Raw genomic sequence first — 12500 nt, 5'->3', positions numbered from 1 at the left:
TGAACCCTCGCTTGCATCAAAAAACACATCCATTGAACCCTCGCTTGCATCAAAAAACACATACATTGAACCCTCGCTTGCATCAAAAAACACATACATTGAACACACGCTTGCATCAAAAAACACATACATTGAACCCTCGCTAGCATCAAAGAACACATACATTGAACCCTCGCTTGCATCAAACAACACATACATTGAACCCTCGCTTGCATCAAAAAACACATACATTGAACACGAGAGGACGAGGAGGAGGAAGACATTTGAGTTGCTCCATAATTTGAGGTCGACTGATTTGTTGGGATTTTTTTTTTTTTAGTATTTTTCTTTCTTGTTATGTATTGCACATTTCATATTTCATACACATTTATTCAGTTCTTTATCTCACACCGGTGCCTGCTCCTTAGTTTCATAATTTTGTGCAGCCAAACAGCATTGCGTTTTTATAGCTGTCTCAAACATTTTTCTTAAAATTTTAGGAATGGAAATCACAAATTTGAACAAGAATAATGTTCATTATATCGTAACGAATGCGACGATTTTCCTGTAAGGAGAGGGTTAACTTTTAACCCCGAACTCTTCTGCTTCTTCAAATTTTTATGAATAATTGACAAACGTGAAATAATTTAATCTGGGTCATTCTTGGTATCCAAAACGAGGCAAAACAAATTTCAATAGAACAAATAGAGAGTACAGAGGACTGGCTGGCGTGCACTCTGATCAAAATGAAAAATCGAATTAAAAGCGTTTGGCCAGAAAACTCGTCCTTCAAATATCGATAGTAAAATTACCCTTCCCCCCCCCCCCCCCCCCCCCCCATTATGTCGAAAACTCTCAAACTTTGGAGTGAAAGAGATTCTTTAACTCTCTCCTTACCAGCCATTTTCAGAGTTTTCCCACAAAAATGCACAGCTACCCAACACAAAATATAATTTTCCTACTCAAACAGAAAACCGACAAGTACATTCTATAGATAATATTGTTCAGGAAAAATGAGCTCTATAATACAGTGTCAAGTTTTTATAGCCATAACACAAAAATTTGTTTAAAGTTTGTGATATTCATAAGAAAGCAGAATGATAAAAATGTTGGTTGTATCGTAACGAATTATGGTTGGTAAGGAGAGGGTTAAGGAAGGGACAGGTTTGAGCGTTTTTGAAAAGATGAGGGTCATTTTAATAGATCTAGACTATCTTTGAAGTGTTAATTTTCTGTCCAATGTTGTTTTTTATTTAAATGTCGCTGTTTTTTTTTTTTTTTGGTTTTTTTTTGTTTTTTTTTTACTAAGTTGACTAATACCGGAAGGAGGAACAGGAAGAATAAAAATAGTTGAGTGTCTAGTCGTACTCGAATACAATTGGGTGAAATTGGGCTCATTTGTTTTGGGTTATTTTTTAAAAGGGAAATAAAGAGAAAAAACAGCGGTTACATTTTGTGTTTCAAAGACTTTGACACAATTTTGTGTCAGTCCCACGTGAGATGCATCTCCATTTGTGACCCTTCGTCTCAAAACAGTATTATGTCGGAACGAACCAAATGCTTAAAAGCTGAATTAAATGTTAAACAGGTCAAAAATATAAATTGTTGGCATTAGCACCCTAAAATATGATATCCATTCTCCTCAATAAAACATACAAACTCAACACAAGTCTGATATTTTTGGCTAGAAATTCAATTTTCAACATCTTAACCATCCCGACTTAATACCGTTTTGAGGCGAAGAGTCACATTTAGTCAAAGAGAAACCAGCTTTATTACTTTTATTTCAATTTTGTTCCATCTACAACCTTTTCTCTATCATGTTTGTGTGTCATGATTCATTCCAGGTGACGGGCAATGTGTGGACACTCAGCGACCCCCTGTGTGATGCCTACGTGGCCTCTGATGTGTTGGCGTGTACGGCCTCCATCTTGAATCTAACCGCCATCAGCGTTGATAGGTGAGTTTGATCCTCGTCATGTTTACACAACAATAGATAGTTCTAAGATGACGTCACACAGGTCTTTGTTATTGTTTTTTGCCATCCGCGTTTATGAGTATTTCTCACTGAACTGTATTAACCTGACTATAAACGTTCATGGACAGTTTTGTGTGTTGGTCCGTTATACTTCCGGATAGCAATGTTATGAGCTTCTTAGCCAAGCGCATACTATCTATAGACTATCTATATGCCTCTTGGACAAACGTCATAATGTAAACAAAAGCAGTGATTGGTAGACACGGCAAACTACACAGGTTTTACTATAGATGGTATGTGTTAAGTAAAATACCCACTGTTCTACCGCTTGATCAGTAGAATCAACACAGAAAACTATGTGTAAACTTAAACGTTTTTAATATGATCGAGAAAACCATGTGATAACTAGTCACCCATTTGTCAATATAAAAACAATAACAACGATCAGATGGAGGTCGAATTCGTTCACGTTATTGTTTATAAAAACAACCAACTATGTTTGTCCGAGCACGTGTGAAGGTGTGTCACAAATTCCATGTTTTGATTGGTGAAAAATCTACTGGTTAATAGGATTCAATAGTCGTAACGTCACTTCCTTCCTACTGAGGCATGGTAACTTAGATTAGTAACACTGGCTCTAAACTATCGGAACAATGGCGGACACCGGTATGAAATATTTCTCCGGCGAGCATAAAAGCGTATCCAAAGGGGGGAAAAACATAAGATTGATCATGTTTTGACTTTTACACATTCTGATCACAAGGCATATGAAAAGTTCTAGCCAGCATGAAGAATAAAAAGTACATATTTTCTTTGTTCAGAACCACGATGGCCGCCATTTCTGGGCGACGTGACATCAGACTATTGAATCCAATTCGTGACGACCTGTGTCTGTCCGTAGCCATCGTTAACTTATAGCCTGACACTGACCAAAAAAATGACGTCAAAATGCTAGTCTTTGGCCACAAAAGAAGACAAATCGTGAGTTGTATTCAATAGATAGAATGCGCTTGGCCAAGGAGTTCACAACATTGCCATCCGGAAGTATAACGGACCAACACACAAACTCTGTGTAACCATGAACTTTTATAGTCTGGTTAATACAGTTTAGTGAGAACAACTCACAAACGCGGATGACAAAAACAATAATAAAGGCCTGAGTGACGTCATCTGCATACTTTCTATAGTTCAAACAATGGGATCACTTGTTTCCATGACAACTACTAACGACAACTCACTAGGCGGTGCAAAAAAAACAAACAAATAATGACCTCAAAATCGCAGTCTTTTGGGGTGTCAGTGTTAGGCTGTAACGATGGCTATGGTCTGTTTGATATGATAGGATTCAATAGTGTGATGTCACGCCCGCCCAGCAAGGAGCAGCTTGGTTCTAAACAAAGAAAATCGGTACTTTTTTATTCTTCATGCTGTCTAAGAACTTATTCACATGTCATTTGATCAGAATGTATGTTATAAAAGTCAAAACATGATCAGATTTATGATGTTTTTCTCCTCTGGATACGCTTTTATGCTCGACGGAGAAGTAATTCATTAGGGCGTCCGCCATTGTTTCGATAGTTTAGAACCAATTACTAAGTTACTATGCATCATTACGAGGGAAGTGACGTCACGACTGTTGAAGCCTATTGGTAAAGTTTATAAAAATGTCCAAGAAAAAATGGTAATTCTTTGGCACTTTATACTTGGTTTATCCCGACATATCTTCAAAATCTTTAAAACTATGAAGTCTCGCATTAACTTTTATTTTTTGAAATTCGAGCCAACATTTCGTAGATCTACGATTTCTTTATTTTATTTTTATTTTTTTTTTGTAATAGTTGTGTGACCTACAGTAGACAAAAGTTCGTTGGAGCTCATGAATATGCAAATATTTGTGAATAAATATACATACCATGTCATTTTTGACTGGCAGGAAAAGGATTTGAACAAGAGACCCGCCGTGGAAAGCATAACGACAAATCCCCCCAGACAGATGTCTGACACTAACTGTCGTTTCGTAGTCGTAGAAACCATCCCCGACCTTTCAACAATGGTATTAACCAGTAAACTCAGCCATTCTGGAGAGACATGTATTTGAAAAAAATTGGCCAGATTATTATTATTATTATTATTATTATTATTATTATTATTATTATTATTATTATTATTATTATTATTATTATTATTATTATTATTATTATTATTATTATTATTATTATTATTATTAATATTGTACGCATTGATGGTATTACGATTGTTGTATTTTTGTGTGGTGTATCAGTTGATTTTTTGGTTCCATTTACCTTTTTTTTCTTTTTTTTTTCCACTTTCATGTATGTTGGCATCAAATTGTTGATTTATTGGCGAAAGCCTAAGATTGAATAAACTTTGTAACTTAGAATATCCATCGATTTAAATGACAACTCCATCTTGGCAAAGACTTCTCAAACCTGGGACTTCATAGAAGATATCGTGAGGTCCCTCGGGTTTGAGAGGGGTTTTTTGTTTTTTTTTGCCAAGAGACTCACTTTAAATCTATCGTTATTTGAGGGTGATAGTTTTCTGGCCAAATTTTTAAATACGTTTTTTTTTCTGCAGACTGCGGTAGTTAACTAGATAGTTAAAATATGTGACCCTTCGCCTCAAAACGGTATTAAGTCGGGATGGTTTAGATGTTGAAAATTGAATTTATAGCCAGAAATATCAGACTTGTATTGCGTTTGTATGTTTTATTGATGAGAATGGATACCATATTTTAGGGTGCTGATGCCAACAATTTAACTGTTTGACCAATTTAACATTTAATTCGGCTGTTAAGCATATGGTTAGTTCCGACATAATACGGTTTGAGACGACGGGTCACGTATGACAATAGGGTCAGAATCAAACAAGAAATGAAACATGAAAAAAAATGTGAAAGAAACGTTAATAGCTCGTATCAAACACAAACCATCTTCTACAGAAATGGATGAAAAGAAAATGAAATGAAATGATGCAAATTTCTGGGAACCTACTAGGATATCGTAACTGGGTTTTTGCATAGACTTGTCATCATGAAGAGATGAGCGATTCTCTTTTTTTTTAACCTCACATTTTCAAGATTTTATATAATGTTAAGCAGCCTGTGGACTATAATTAGGATAGATAAAAAGGATTATAACAGCTTAAAAAACCAAAACAAAATACCAAACACGGAGCGTTTGAGTCGTTGGAAAAGGCTCTTTACTCACATTCTCTCACCGTAGTCAGGTGTAAAATGAGTACCTGGCCGTTAACAGCGTTGTCTCTCTGTCCGAAAAAAAATGTATTATCGCCTAACAGGCGCCATGTCCCAATCTACATGTTACGTGTTGCGGTTGGCCGGGGACCCTTTGTAAAGAGCTTTGAGCACGTTTAGTGGATATCGCGCTATATAAAAGCTCAAATTTTTTTTTTGAAAGATCATTAACAAAAAAGAAATCACAAAGAGAGCATTGCGTCACACACTTTTGAACACACTTTGGTCAAACGTAAATGTGACCCAACGTCTCAAAACGGTATTATGTCGGAACGAACCATATTCTTAACAGCCGAATTAAACGTTAAACTAGTCAAAAATATAAATTGTTGGCATTAGCACCCTAAAATATGGTATCCATTCTCCTCAATAAAACATACAAACTCAACACAAGTCTGATATTTCTGGCTATAAAATCAATTTTCAACATCTTAACCATCCCGACTTAATACCGTTTTGAGGCGAAGGGTCACAAATATCATAGGGAAGAAAAATGTCTGGCAGTGATGGAAATTTGACCCAAATCTCACTGATCGACGGCATCAATCGTCACGCCAGGAAAAGGAGAATACACTTGTAGACAAAGAAGAGTGGGTATAATCTGAAGCCTTTTTTACTCCCAATTCAGAAGACAGTTGGATTCCCCGAAGGTTTGGAGTTGTAGAACTGAGATGGCCAGTCGGTCAATCACCGCCACGAATTGTAGCCATATGGGATTATTTCACCAATTAAAATCGTATTTAAAGATTTGGCCAGAAAATCCATCAGTCCTCCAAATATGTGACCCTTCGTCTCAAAACAGTATTATGTCGGAACGAACCAAATGCTCAAAAGCCGAATTAAATGTTAAACTGGTCAAAAATATAAATTGTTGGCATTCGCACCCTAAAATGTGGTATCCATTCTCATCAATAAAACATACAAACTCAACACAAGTCTGATATTTCTGGCTAGAAATTCAATTTTCAACATCTTCACCATCCCGACTTAATACCGTTTTGAGGCGAAGGGTCACATATCAATCCATTTAACCCGCTCTCCTTACCAGGAGTGGCGAAGTGGCCGAGTGATTAAGGCATTGCACTGTGATCCGGAAGGACCCAGGTTCGAGCCCCGTTTCAGGCACTTCCGTCTTTTTTTTCCTTGAGCAAAATTATTAACCCCCAATTTGCTCACTGGGACAACATGGGTGATTCCTGTTGACATCAGACATCTTGTTTGATGAGTTATCTATATTCCTTCGTTGAATGCCTTGGCGACGATGTCTTATGATGTCGTGGCAGTAAAGGCATATATTTTTTTTTTTTTAATTTTTACCACCCATAGGAAAATCGTCACATTCGTTACGATTCAACCGACAATTTTCTCATTCTGATTTCTCTTTTACATCACAAAATGTAAAGAAATACTTTGATTACACAGCTATAAATACTAAACACTGTGTTGTAGACATCATTTTGCTGAACAACATTCTGTATAGAATGCACTTATTACTTTTTTGTTTGAGTAAGAAAAGTCTATTTTTGTGTCGGGTGGATGTGAATTTACGGATGAAACTCTAAAATTGACTGGTAACGAGAGGGTTAAAAGATCCTCATCTTGGCAAAAACGATGGGGCACTAGTGGGGAGTGAACCAGAGACTATGGGAGGTGGGCCCTAGTGGGGAATGAACCAGATAGTATGGCAGGTGGGCACCAGTGGGGATTGAACCAGAGACTATGGGAGGTGGGCACTAGTGGGGAGTGAACCAGAGACTATGGGATGCGGGCACTAGTGGGGATTGAACCAGAGACTAAGGGAGGTGAGCACCAGTGTGGAGTTAACCAGTGACTATGGGAGGTGGGCACCAGAAGGTCGTGAATCAGAAAATATGGGAGGCAGGCACCAGTGGGGAGTGAACCAAAGACTGGTGTCCGCCAACCACAGTATCTGATTCTCTCCCCCACTGGTGCCCACCTCCCATATTATCTGGTTCACTCCCCACTGGTGCCCACCTCCCATAGTCTCTGGTTCAATCCCCATTGGTGCCCACCTCCCATATTATCTGGTTCACTCCCCACTGGTGCCCACTTCCCATAGTCTCTGGTTCAATCCCCATTGGTGCCCACCTCCCATATTATCTGGTTCAATCCCCATTGGTGCCCACCTCCCATATTATCTGGTTCACTCCCCACTGGTGCCCACTTCCCATACTATCTGGTTCACTCCCCACTGGTGCCCACTTCCCATCGTCTCTGGTTCAATCCCCAATGGTGTCCACTGGTTCACTCCCCACTTGAGTGGATATCGGTAGATTTCGATAGATATCGGTATTCAGCAGTGCCCTTAATTAATTGTTGTTATCAGTTGTTATTCGTTTTTATTTGTTGTTGTCTCGACAAAGATAAATACCGGCTCGGGTGTTGTGCACGTAGAGTTGGGGACTAGTTGACTACATCAATATTGATTTTTGAGGCTAGAATCAAAGTATGTTTGTGTTATCAGTTGTCATTTGTTGTCATAAATTTTCATTTGTTGTTATTTGTTTTTATCAGTTGTTATTTGTTGTCATAAATTTTTATTTGTTGTTATTTGTTGTTATCAGTTGTTATTTGTTGTCATAAATTTTTATTTGTTGTTATTTGTTGTTATCAGTTGTTATTTATGACCCTTCGTCTCAAAAGGGACGGAACGAACCAAATGCTTAAAAGCCGAATTAAATGTTAAACTGGCCAAAAATATAAATTGTTGGCATTAGAACACTGAAATATGGTATCCATTCTCCTCAATAAAACATACAAACTCAACACAAGTCTGATATTTCTGGCTAGAAATTCAATTTTCAACCTCTTAACCATCCCGACTTAATACCGTTTTGAGGCGAAGGGTCACAAGTTATCTGTTTTTATCAGTTGCTATTTCTTATTATCATTTGTTATTTGTTGTTATCTCGACAAAGATAAATACCCGATTTACACATTACATCATTCACTGTTCACCGATATAAAATACCATATTGTCGTGGTAGGTAACACTAACAGGGCTGGCTAAAGAGTTGAGATAACTCAATTCCCGTGGGTGCTGATGGTAAAATCGTGATGCCGACTTATCCAGCTGGGATGAATTAGTTGTCCTAGCAATCTATCTGCCTCCGGGATGGAAGAGTTCGGTCCCTTGATTAACACTGTCTCGGTCGTCATTGCTCTCTCTCTCTCTCTCTCTCTCTCTCTCTCTCTCTCTCTCTCTCGTCTATCTATCTATCTATCTATATTCACTCTGTCTATCTATCTACTATCTATCTATCCATCATCCATCCATCCATCCACACATCCATCATCAATCCATCCAACGATACATCCATCCATCTCTCTCTCTCTCTCTCTCTCTCTCTCTCTCTCTCTCTCTCTCTCTCTCTGCTCTCGGACCTTTTTAGCAGTGGACGAGAAAGAACGTGTCCCAAGGGAGAGCATCGGGGAACGATGTCTTCCATTATTTGTGGACATAGACCGCGAAGAGTTACTTCCCTTGAAACATCGGGTGGGCTAGTTGGTTTTGTTGGGGGGTGGGGGATTTGAGGGATGTGGGACGGGGTGGGGGGGGGGGAGGAGGTTGCTGGATAGAATTTGCAGGGTGTATTTTGGTAAGACGAATGTAGGTTGTTGGATGGAGTGATAGATTGATTGGTTGGTTTTTCTATAAACTCTCAAGATAGGATGGCATGACCTAGTTTTGGGTTATTTAATTTGGATTGATTACAATATCTGTTGTTGAATTTTGAAAACATTTGGAAATACTAAAAAGTAAAGACGAATAATTAACTCTCTCCTTACCAGCTATTAACCTTGACCTCTGAGTGAAGAAGGCGTTTGTTGCTGCTCTGAATTATTTCCATACGCAGTACTTTGACAATCGAGCTTTGAAAATAAAATTGAGCTTTTATATAGCGCAATATCCACTAAACGTGCTCAAAGCGTTTTACAAGTGGTGCCTGGCCAACAGCAACACTTAACATGTAGGACGGGACATGACGCCTATTAGGTGATATTATAATATTTTTTTCGGACAGAGACAACGCTGTTAACGGCAAAGTACTCATTTTTACACCCGAGTACGGTGAGAGAATGTGAGTAAGGAGCCTTTTCCAAGGACTCAACTATTGCGCCGAGCCAGGTTCGAACCCAGGACCTTCCGATCCGAAAGCGAGTGTCATACCACAAGACCACATAGCCGCACTATTCAAAAAACTAGAATACAGGGAAGAACATAAAATAAGACAATAAAATAAAATTTCCTTTATTCAACCCATAGGGGAAATTTGTCTCTAGGGTCTATTCCAAGGGAAGACTGGAATAACCCAGGCGTCAGCCGCAATGCAACGCCTCAAATTGAGCTAGGGCGAGGTGACTTGCTCAAGGCCACACAGCGCAGCGGCGGGCGATCGAACTCAGGACCTTTCGGGTACGAAGCAAAGACCGTACCACTGAGCCACGCTGTCCAAGACTTATTCAGGAAGAGATGTTGAAAATGACATGTGTCGGATTACCATCAATGGAAACAAAGGGAGGTCAGTTGTGACCAAGGGACGGAATTATACTGGAAAAAAATAAGGTGGCGTTAATCGGCATGGCGGTTGGTTGGCGGTGGAGGTTAAAAAACTGTATATCTACATGGCTGTTGGCGGTGGAGGTTAAAAAGTTGTATATCTACATGGCTGTTGGCGGTGGAGGTTAAAAAAAACTGTATATCTACATGGCTGTTGGCGGTGGAGGTTAAAAAACTGTATATCTACATGGCTGTTGGCGGTGGAGGTTAAAAAACTGTATATCTACATGGCTGTTGGCGGTGGAGGTTAAAAAATGTATATCTACATGTTGTTGGCGGTGGAGATTAACTCATCAATCCTATTTGCTTTTGTTTTTAAGGGTTTTACGGCGCTTGCAACACAATAAGGTCATATCAGCGCCAGGAAAAAGGAAGAAAATGGGATAGTAAAAAGTTAAAGAATTACAATCAAAGTATCCAAGAATAAGGCAGACAAAGGGGAATTGGTTCAAATAGGAAACAGATATAGATTCCAAGAGCACACTACCAAAGTACTTAGTTTGAGATCACCTAAAAGTCTCATCCAGACACAAGCACAGGTCCCCACTAATAGGAGCATACTCAAATGTTTACATAATACATAAACAAAACATAATACAATGCATATCAGAAATATGCAATCCTAGAGATGTTTGCTACTTTTCAAAATTGGAAAATAAATTGTATTAAAAATGATCATGTGCATGGATAGTTTTATTCAACTACCATTAACATGTAAAAATTAAAAACATTAGCTTTGAAAATGGCCAATATTTTGTCTCGGAAAAAAAATGTAATAAATTAAGTAGGCATGGGGTAAAAGTAACCAGGGTAAACCACGGATATAAACGGTGTTAGGGTTGAGTGAGTTTGTTTGTTTGTTTTTTTTTTTTTTTGTTTTGTTTGTTGTTTTTTTGTTTTTTTTTAAGGGTTTTACGGCGCTTGCAACACATTTAGGTTATATCAGCGCCAGTAAAAAGGAAGAAAATGGGATTGTAAAAAGTTCTAGAATTACAAATAAAGCACCCAAGAAAAAGTAAGACATAGGGGAACTGGGAACAAATAGGGATCAGATGTAGATTCCAAGAGCACACTATCAAAGTACTTAGTTTGAGACCACCTATAAGTCTCATCCGGACACAAGCACAAAATCCAACAAAGAGGAATACACTCAAATGCTTACATTATAAATTCAAATTAACAAATATAATAATACATAACAGAGAGATGATTTACAAGGGAAAAATATCATCTCCCAAAACAAGAGAGAGAGAGAGAGAGAGAGAGAGAGAGAGAGAGAGAGAGGTGTCTGTTCAATGTTATAGTTATCATATAACGTTATGACAAGTGTAACTAAATGACAAATTGCCATATTTGTGGACAATAAAGATCTATTATTATTATTATTATTATTATTATTATTATTATTATTATTATTATTATTATTATTATTATTATTATTATTATTATTATTATTATTATTATTTGACTGTTTCCCTCCCAGCTAGGACTCCGGCCAGGTCCAGGACAAAACCAAGTAATCTCATTTCAAGTCAAAGACAGAAAGCATGTTGGAAATTAGATATAGGGGGATAGAAGACACAGTATGTACCTGCTAGGACTCCGGCCAGGTCCAGGAAAAAACCAAGTAATCTCATTTCAAGACAAAGACAGAAAGCATGTTGGAAATTAGATATAGGGGGATAGAAGACACAGTATGTACCTCCCTGCCCACTATGGGAGGTCAGGAACCCCACCCAGTTTGAGTTGAGTTAGTTAATCTGCATGCGGTTGGTTGGCGGTGGAGGTTAAAAAACTGTCGATCCATATGGAGATTAACACGCTATCTATACGCATAGCGGTTGGTGGTGGAGATGTGCTGCTATAATGTAGTCTTGTGGTATGACACTCGCTTTCGGATTGAAGGTCCTGGGTTCGAGCCGCCTCGCTCGGCGCATAGTAGACGTTTCGGCCTATGGCCCTTTTCAGGTTAAACACTTGAAAACATGAAAAAGGCCCGAGGCCGAAACGTCGTTTCTTTTGTGTTGTTCCCTTAATATATATGAATCACATTTACTCCCTATATATTTCTCTCCATTATATTGACTCATCCAGGTACCTCTAGTTTTCGATAAATGTTCTCTCTCCATTTTTCTACTGTTTTAGTACATACTAAATGGCTTCCTGAATTTTATTTATTTTATTTGGTTTTAAGACTCAAACTAAGAAAATTAACAACTTTGTTCAAAAGCCATTGTTAACAAACATGAAGAGATTGATGAAGGCATATAATGTGACCCTTCGCCTCAAAACGGTAGTAAGTCAGGATGGTTAAGCTGTTGAATATTGAAATTTACAGCCAGAAATTAAATATCAGACTTGTGTTGAGTTTGTACGTTTTATTGAGGAGAATGGATACCGTATTTTAGGGTGCTAATTCCAACAATTTATATTTTTGACCAATTTAACATTTAATTCGGCTTTTAAGTATATGGTTCGCTCCGACATAATACCGTTTTGAAACGATGGGTCACATATACCAGCTAGAAAAGATAAAAAAGCGACAGCGAGAGCGGAAATCGAGAAAACAAACGAAGTCTGTAAATTCGCTTGCGCAACAAAAGAAAAAAAGAATGAAATAAAAAGATAACAGTTTTTAAAGGGGTTCATCTTTCCCACAAATCCAGAAAAACCATTTGCGGCCA

The 12500-nt window shown here is 38.1% G+C and overlaps 1 protein-coding gene across 1 annotated transcript in view; it reads left to right on the top strand.

Annotated features, from left to right (window-relative positions):
• LOC144959777 (dopamine D2-like receptor) overlaps positions 1 to 12500 on the top strand; it is a 106678-nt gene that overhangs the window by 81648 nt on the left and 12530 nt on the right. The window contains exon 2 of the mRNA XM_078892515.1: positions 1827 to 1939. Coding sequence (XP_078748641.1) covers positions 1827 to 1939 — 113 coding nt within the window. The remainder of the gene's footprint in view (positions 1 to 1826; positions 1940 to 12500) is intronic.

Source organism: Berghia stephanieae, chromosome 14 (assembly GCF_034508935.2).
Source record: "Berghia stephanieae isolate SIO BIC M18660-M18661 chromosome 14, UCSD_Bste_1.3, whole genome shotgun sequence".
Lineage (NCBI taxonomy): Eukaryota > Metazoa > Mollusca > Gastropoda > Nudibranchia > Aeolidiidae > Berghia > Berghia stephanieae.
Note: the sequence above shows the minus strand (reverse complement) of the source record. Positions and strands in the feature narration are given on the sequence as shown.